This window comes from Necator americanus, chromosome I (assembly GCF_031761385.1).
Source record: "Necator americanus strain Aroian chromosome I, whole genome shotgun sequence".
Classification (NCBI taxonomy): Eukaryota; Metazoa; Nematoda; class Chromadorea; order Rhabditida; family Ancylostomatidae; genus Necator; species Necator americanus.
The window spans coordinates 25,550,405-25,559,469 of record NC_087371.1 but is presented as its reverse complement, the minus strand read 5'-3'; the positions used below and the strand labels follow the sequence as shown (position 1 = coordinate 25,559,469).

General features: G+C 44.2%; 1 protein-coding gene across 3 annotated transcripts; it reads right to left on the bottom strand.

The window, feature by feature from the left end:
• Window positions 1-455: 455 nt before the first annotated feature.
• RB195_006850 (uncharacterized protein) lies at window positions 456-5,342 on the bottom strand (the record flags this gene model as incomplete). 3 transcript variants are annotated; one of them, XM_064180166.1, is made up of 3 exons in its annotated part: window positions 456-615; window positions 684-761; window positions 2,506-5,342. In XM_064180166.1, 3 exons carry the CDS (start codon window positions 5,340-5,342, stop codon window positions 456-458), a joined length of 3,075 nt encoding a protein of 1,024 aa, XP_064037060.1. The 3 variants fall into 3 exon arrangements, with proteins under 3 accessions (XP_064037060.1, XP_064037062.1, XP_064037061.1); XM_064180168.1 differs by lacking the exon at window positions 2,506-5,342 and having other exon boundaries at window positions 684-760; XM_064180167.1 differs by lacking the exons at window positions 456-615; window positions 684-761 and having other exon boundaries at window positions 2,502-5,342.
• Window positions 5,343-9,065: the final 3,723 nt, after the last annotated feature.

The following is a 9,065-nucleotide window of genomic DNA, read 5'->3' as shown; positions in this document are numbered from 1 at the left end:
GATAAATAATTCTAATTTTAACTTGATAGCCAGAACAACTAAACATTCAAGTATTTTCGCAATCCTGCAAAACCTGTTTTTACGGAGTTTACCTCTGTAAGCTAAATAGCATTGGTGCAGCTGGCGGGGGCTCTTATTGTTGAGAAATTGTCACTGTTGTTTCGTTATTGATGAACTTTTTTTTTTGCAAATATTTAGTCCGTAGTCACTGACAGGGAACTCACATTTGCTCTTACGCTCTTCAGTAACCTGTAATTGTAACTAACTAAGCTGATCAGAGAGCAGCTCATATCAAGAAATAATAACACTCAACAGCACTAGAAAGACGAAAACAGAGAATAACATTGTCCTATGGAGACGAGAATTCACAAAAAATTGTACAATCAATTTTATTTGCAGAAATGTAAAGAACTGCGAAGTTTTGCACACTCCACATCTGTGTCACAGCACTCTTCTTATCTCCCGTATGGAGCCGCTCCTGGAGGCAGAGCACTACCCAAACCAGGATAGGGTCTAAATCCTCCACCCCATCCGCCACCCCAATAACTATGTCCATAGCCCCATCCGGGGCGCTGGGGACGTCCCCAACCCCACTGTCGTTTTGTTCGACTGAGTCTGAAAGAATGGAAATGGTTTTTTTGCAAGCAGTTAAGGCTTACAATACGACACAAGGTTTCGCTTACTTCTGTTCCGGGACAGCTGGAAACGCGTTCGTGACGATGACTACTAGTAAGATTGCCAGGAGATGTACGATACGCATCCTGTAACGTAATAGGCTCAGGACACTCACAGAGAAATATTAAAAGATATGTTTTTATTGCAACGAAGTCCACTTATTAAAAAATTGAAAGTAGAGCTGAATTCATCAATAATGAGTGGTCTTCCGAGGAAGAAGTAATCACTTATTGTTTACTTCAACTCCAACTTTTCTTCAGAATCTGTGCTTAGTTATGGTGGTTTTTAAAAAGGCTCCATAGATAAATTTTTACCCCTAGAGAGAACTCAGGAATCACCTTATACATTAGACATTAGTTAATGTAATCGAGACAAGCTTAAGGATTGAAATGAATTCTGAAGAAATTTTCAGATTCAGTAAAAATTTGGTTTTTTTCTCACCAAATCAACACATTTTTATCAAAGAAGATTTTTTAAAATATCCCAAAATTGTGGACTGGTTGTAGTGAAGAAGAAATTTAGCGAGGGCGCTTGTTGGTAAGGTGTATTGTGTACTTGTATAGGTCCCAAAAAGCTATTAGCCACATCTAATTCCTCCGCTACATCGAATGTTTTTCCAATGCTGCCTCATAACAGTTCGAAGATTGGGTTCGATGTATTAGTACGAGCAATGAGTATTCGTGCTTCAAAAAGAAGTAGAGGACCTAGTGCAACTAAATGTCTGTTGAATATGAATTTTCTCCAGCTGAGGAAATGTTCTTCAAATAAGTAATCTAAAACTACTTTCGGGGATCCCATGAGATCTAGGGATCTAAGGAGCGCAAGACAACAAACAACATGTGGCAGGTTACCGTATTCTAATATTCTTAACACTTGTGGAACATCTAACTTAATTGAAACAGGAAAGAAGGTAGGACAGTGCGAACTGACTTGTCAGTTATATACCACGTTTCACTCAGCGTTCAAAAAAGAAAAAAAAGAAGAAGAAAGAAGAAAACGACAGTTTGACAGATTGGTCAGTTTCATTCGGTGAGCAGAGAAAAAAAAGATCGTTTGGCGAATAGGATCATTTCGCCCGGCGTTCGCGAAAAAAATAATAATCCAACAAACAGGTTCATAAGACGTGATTAAAACGAAGTATCGTTTTCTTCTTGTCTTAATGATTAATGGGGCTGCAGCCGAAGAAACAAGACAGAAGAAGTGAAAACGACGTGCCTATCGACTGGATTATAAGAAATGCTTTACTTGTCGAAGATTTCAGGCATGACCTTCACATCAAACGATGTGTGCGTTATCGTTTTCATCCGTTGTAGGCATCGACAGTGTTCTTCGAAAAGCATATTGGGAACAACAATGGCAACAGTTAAAGAGTTAAGCAAACGAAAACGAAAAAGAAAAATGAATCAATAAAGGGATTCGAAAAACAAATGTGAACACAAGCATTGATAATAACATAACCTTGGCTTCATACCGACAATCGACAAAATTCAGTCGTTTCGCCAAAATTCGAGAAAGGACAAACTTCTACGTTTCAAACATAACTATCCAACAATTGTTTTCTTTAACTGAGCCGGACACGAGGTTGTTACAATCCTTTATTCGTGGCTAACGTTTCGGCAATATCGCCTCCTTCAGAGCATGAAGGGGTGAAATCGAACGTGATCAATCCGATCAAACGCCTCCTCCGCCCAACAAAGAAAGTCTACGTTTACTGTTGAGCCTCATAGCTATCAGTAGAAGAGAACAACGTATCTTATGGTCAGATGGATATCTTGCCACTGCTAGATACCTGTTGTGAAGTGACTAGCGCAATCAAATCACCTTGATCACCTTGACTCCCGTTGATCTTCGAACTGGTCGAGCGGGCGCCAGTAATTCTTCCATTTGCCCCGATCGCGTGCCAGAGTAGCCCAGTGGTTCCTCCTTTCGCGTGGGACACGAAGAGCATCATATTTTTCTTTCAAGGACTTCGTGAAGAAATCTGACCATCGGGTCGGCGGTCTTCCTGTAGTGCGCTTAATATCGCGGGGAACCCAGTCGCTCACGGCTCTGGTCCAACGGTTGTCATCAAAGCGCATCACGTGTCCGGCCCACCTTATTTTACTTTCCTTGACAAACGCGGCGGCGTCTCTAATCTTCGATCGCTGACGTAGGAGGGAACTTCGAATCCCGTCCCTCACTTGCGTGAAACGGGATACTCCTAGCATCACTCTCTCAATTGCGCGTTCAATGACGCTCACCGCGTTTTCTTCCTGCTTGCGAAATGCCCAGGTTTCCGAAGCATAGGTCAAAGCAGGAAGTACGGTGGTGTTGAAGAGGTGAGCACGGAGCCGGGTGTTCCTGGTCTTCTTCACTACATCCTCGATGCTCTTGTACGCTCCCCAAGCCGCTCGTCTCCTCCTGCCCAGCTCGGGGGTCAGGTCGTTCATCATGTTCAGTTCCCGACCCAGATAAACGTAGCTGGTGCATTCGGATATGCTCGTTCCGTTGAGCGTGAATGGGGCATCCGAGACCCATCCGTTCCGCATGAACATCGTCTTTTGTAGATTCAGCTGAAGACCGATGCATCCACATGTTTCGTCGAATTCGGTCAGCATTCGTTCCGCTTGGCTGATGCTAGGTGTTACCAGTACGATGTCATCAGCAAAGCGCAAATGGTGTAGCTGCCGACCATCAACCTTCACTCCCATGTCGTCCCATTCCAACTTTCGCATTGGGTTCTCGAGGGTGGCTGTGAATATTTTGGGTGAAATTGTATCACCCTGTCGGACCCCCCTCTTCACGTCAATGATGATGTTCTTGTAGAATGGCGAAATTCCGGTCGTGAAGTTACTGTACAACTCTCGAAGTACCTTAATATACTGAGTAGGGATGCCTTGGTTGTCCAAGGCTTCCACGACCGCTTCCGTCTCAACCGAGTCGAAAGCCTTCTTTAAGTCGATGAAGGTGAGACAGAGCGGCATCTTGTACTCTCGTGATACCTCGATGAGTTTCGAAACAGTGTGAATGTGGTCAATCGTGCTGAATCCTTTTCGAAACCCTGCTTGCTCGCATGGCTGTCCTTCATCCAAGACTTTTTCAATCCTATTAAGGATTACTCTTGTAAAGAGCTTGTAGATGACGGACAGTAGGCAGATTGGGCGATAGTTGCCGATGTCATGTGGATCTCCCTTTTTATACAACAGCACGGTCTTGCTGGTCTTCCACTGTTTAGGAACCTTGCATTCCGACAGATAACGTGTAAAGAGCCTCGCCAGGGTGTTGATGAGTACTGGCGGAAGGCTCTTCAGGTGTTCTGGTCTTATTCTGTCGGGACCGGGTGCCGTACGATTTCTTACCGACATGATAGCATGTCGTATTTCGGACGGGAGAACCTCTGGAATGACTTGTCCATCTTCCCTCAGATGGTGAGGAGGCAAGTGGACATAGCTGTCGAAGAGATCAGAGTAGAAGTCGTAGATGATTTTCTCTATCCCCCTTCTCGATGCAATGGCTGTTCCCTTTGGGTTCCGGAGAGCAGTCATCCTCGTCTTGCGACTGGCGAAGTCTCGACGGGCATAGCGGATGCTTTTCCCCGCCTCTGCAGCTTCAGCCAGCACTTCTGCTCTTCTCTCTTTAAGGTCTTCCTTTATCGCCTCTCGGCAAAGCCTTGCGAGCTCGGACGTGAGTTCTTGGTTCCCTGCGGCTCGTGCTGCTCCACGCTGGCGTATCAGCTTAAGAGTTTCAAGAGACAGGCGCCTCCTGGTGGTTTTAAAACTCTCAGCCTTCTTCGCGCAGTCGTGAAGGTGTTCGACAAGCCGGTCATATTCCTCGTCGATGTTGTCCATTGCAGAATCTTCCCAAAAGCCGGCCAGCGTAGCGAAGAGATCCCAGCTGATGGTAGTCCTGGGATTTCTCTCTCTGAACTTGGCGGCTTTCTCTGCTCTCCTTGTGAAGGAAAATCTTCCTCGGAGGAGGCGATGGTCCGATCCCGTATAGAACTTTGGTACAACACCGACGTCCGTCAGGCAGAACCTTTTATTGACGATGATGTGGTCTATTTCATTACGGTACCCTCCACCGGGTGACTCCCACGTCCAGCGTAAAGAAGAGGGCTTCTGAAATTGCGAGTTCCCATGGATGGTCTTAGTCGTCATGATGAACTCGGCGAGCCTCTCTCCCTGGTCATTCCATTGTAGGCCGTGGGTCCCGATGTGAAGTTCCTCCGGCGTTCTTCTTGGGCCAACCTTAGCGTTGAAATCGCCAACTATGACCTTGTAGAAGGCATGATCTTCTTGGTAGAACTTCTCCAGGTCCATATAGAAAGCTTCGACTTCTTCTTCTTCGTAGCTTGATGTTGGAGCGTAAACGACGAAGATAGTCAAAGCTGGTATTGGGCCACATCTTCTCATCCGCAGACGTCCGATTCGGGTCGTAAGTTGTTCAAAAGAGTCGATGTTCTTTGCCATACTCGTGTTGACGAGGACGCCAACTCCACCAACACCTCTACTGTCGCATGTTCCTAAGAACAGTTCTTCTCCAGTTTCATATACGGCGTTGAGAGGGTGACGTCGTCTCGTCTCGGTCAGTCCGATGACGTCGTACTTGATCTTCTTGGCTTGCATCATCAGATCTTCGATGGCCGCTTCCGATGCAAGCGTACGTGCGTTATAAGTACAGATCGACATCCTAGTCCTTTTCCGTTTTGGTAGCCTACATGACTCCTGCAACCCCGTCCTACCTGGCGCTACCGTACCAGGCTTTCCTCCGGAATCAGGAGACTCTTTTCTATTACTGTGTTTTGCTTAAAATTTTAAAACCCATGGGCAGGTTGCAAGCCTCTAGTCCCATGAGTTTCTGGGAGAACTTTCGTTCTCCCGGTGTGGACATGTGGAGCCTATTTGTTGGAGGCGACTCCAAACCGCCTCCCTTGCACCTCCCAGTCATTTGATTGCAGGCTTTTGGCCGGACCGACGTGCGGGATACAAGGATGTCATGAGTCAGTCCTGGCTCAGCAGAAACAGGGAGTCCATCCCCTGAATCCACCTGCGTCTCTGGGCAAGCGCAAGGTCGCTTTTGGTCCGCGATTAGCCCCCTATCCGCCACCCGAGGACGCGCCACGTAGCCTCGCGACTAACCGGCTGTGATCCCTCTAGTGAGGGAGATCTGTGGCGCAATCACACCGCAATCAAATATCAGCCTTAAATAAGGCGCGAGCTCCTGCATAAGGCAGTGCAGAGGCATTCTTCTTTGCTATCCATCTTTGGACCTTTGGAGCGGATCCAAAAAGTCTTCAGAGCCTTGCGCGCCAAAATCGTGATCTTAACTTCAAAATCTTCTCCGTTATGACACTGCACCCTATGGCCCCTTCTAATGCAATGGAGTCACATGATTTCCTTTTTCCGTCCACGTGTTCTTTGATTCGAGTACGTAGTGGTCTAGCTGTTTCTCTTATGTATTCGTCACCGCACTGCAGAAAATCATACAAACAACGCATAAACTCATACAATCACCCTCGTTGTTATCCGGACACATTTTGCACTCCGGTGTAGGGCAAATACGATCATATAGGCGATTCCGAATGAGTATTTGCTTAAGGTTACTAGGGGAGAGCTCCACAATGGTGACAGATCCTTCAAGGTGTATTATAAGCAGAAAAAAAGTGAACTAGCATATTCATATTACTGGGTTTGCGGTACCACTTTGTCTTCTGCGTTCTGTTTGAAATATGCACTTGGATGTTGAGGAAGGGTCACCAATCTCCAACAATTATCAATATCGATTGCTATAAATTTGTATTTACAAACAATGATCAAGGGAAACGTTTGAACGTCAAATTTGAAAATTCTGGACATGCGATAGTGGGTCGTTCAGCAGCTACAGTTAGAGGGGTTCCCTCCAGTTATTAAATGGCTCTTGAATTTCTGTCAGAGCATTAGTCTACATGTTTTAGCGTTTTGATTTGAAATATGATAGAACACATTCATTCCAATCTAGTTCTTCCAACCTATAGTTAGCCAAGCGACTGAGACCAGTGCATTTAGGCAATATGGCATTTGTTCAATATACAAAATCTTTAAATCTATCAAAACCAAATTTCCTGGATTTAATTTATAAATCAACATTCCCGGGGCGGGTGTAGCGCAGTCGGTTAGAAGTTCGTTGTAGCCACATGGTCGAAGGTTGGAGACCGCTCTGGTGTAAACCAAGCCTTTCATCCCTTCGGGGTCGATAAATTGGTACCAGACTTGCCTGGAAGGATAAAAACACTGACTTGACCCCCGACTGGCCCCCGCAAGTCACTGTATAGGCCAACACGCATTCCAAAATCTCAACGATTACGAATTCCAGTAAAACGCGTTGACGCATCCCAAGTGGATTGATACGTCAGTGACTTTATTCGACTTTTACTTTATCAACATTCCCTACTAAAACAAAGTTTTCAAGGTTTTCAGTTAGTTGGGAATGTACTTTGTGTACACTGGAATGTTGCAGATTCACCTTCGTTCTAGGTTGATGGGAAAAATGTCATCAGAAGACAGCTACCACAGCGCTTATATAAGCACGTTTCCATCCAAATGTGAGAATCTTCGTATTCTTTTTTATTTAGTTTCATTTCCTGTCTCTTTTAAATGGATATGCTATCTAAGCTTGAGATCGATCGATAAAGACTCTGCATCTTGGATGATTCCATTCATAGCGGATCGGACCTGGTGAAAAATGTACCGCCATCACTGCTGAACCACGACGTTACGACTTTCAATATCCTCATATTGGAGATCATTGCGCCTTCTTTACTTGCGCATATTGAAAGTTGATCTTATGTTACTGAGAAATAATGCGTTTTCATTCGTAATTTCTTCGGCTCTCTCCGATTTGGGCAAAATAACTTCTTTTTGTGAGCGGAACTAAATTCCTTTAATTTTTTGCCTTTCCGCTTCTTGTAACTTCTCTCATGGCTGGTCCAACGTCTCTGCGCTCTCAAAAACGCTCACCAGTTTTTGGAATGACCTGAATTCTCCAGCGGAAAAATGTACTTAGATTCTCTAACTAGAAAACATTTCTTTTCGAGATGCGGTAGTTTCTCAACAAACTGAGGCATTAGATTGTTGCTATCAATAATTGCTAAGGTCTTTATTAGTGCCCAGATCGTTACTCCTAACTATGATCTGAAAGCTGACTTACTCTCCGGTGATATTTATAGTATGTCGCAGCTTCGTTTCATACTTGTTTACCGACCACCAAATAGCTCTGCTGTTGATGATAAAAAACTTGTAGAAGTACTCAGCGATCTTGCTGTTGTAAATCATCATGCAATCATTCTTGGCGAATTTAATTTTCAGCGACGGTTTCAACTTACATTACGCAAAAATTAAGCATACAAACTTTCCGCTTATGTTCAACAATTTCTTCTATGGAACTGCAAGATGGTTGGAGCTCTTACCTCGTGGTGTTCTTAAAGCCGGACACAGTAGAATATTCAAGATGAGTTTGAAGAAAATTGACATACGATGTTTGAATACTGATGTCTAACAGCATGCTTCTCTTATTCTAGCAACTTTCAGATGTCTGGTGCCATTTGCTCAGTATACGGACCGCTCATAGATTCCCGCCATTAGTAGTTTTTAGTTGTTTACTATATCCCTCTTTTTATTGCCCTCCTCATAAATCTATCCTTTTTTCAGCTAACTGCATGAACAGCCCTCGTATCTTTTTGACCCATGAAGCCTAACTCGCTCACTGAAGCTCATTCACTAACAAAGATACTAATATCTTATGATTTGATCTCTTTTTTTAATGTTCCGTCATGTCGCCTCTTCTCTATACTATCTCTAAATAACCTCATCTTATTGACTTTGGCATCTTCTAGCTGGCTTGGTCTTGTCTAGATTGTGGTGGTTAGTCGTTTGAGGATCACGAAAGTTAGTAAACCCTCTTCGTTCAAGGTCTCGTCAGATTCGCTCTATATTGCAACGTGCTCCTTCTGGGGCTAAGTTGTTCGTATCCCGATATGTAGATAAACAAACGGATGTTGAGCGTTCTGGATTGGGGGAGTAGATGTCATGAGAGGTCTCTTCACTTTCTGGAGTAGGAGAACGACATGTTGATGCGTTTTCGCCACGAAAAGGACAGCGTCAGGCCCCTCTGACAATAAGTTTGCCTTTTCTTAACTATCCTGACATAGACAAATGTGTTTTTTTCTTTTTGGTGCACTATCTGTGTATTGCGAATAAATAAATAAATAAATAAGCTTATGAACTCAAAATCGCGAGTAAGTTGATTACGGTTGTTGCACTAAGTATATTTCAATCGAAGAACGCAGTTAAATCTTTCGTCACCACAATAGGTGCTTAAGTTGTGGAACACGAAGAACGAACTCGCGATCTTGCCATAAAATTGCATACATAGGG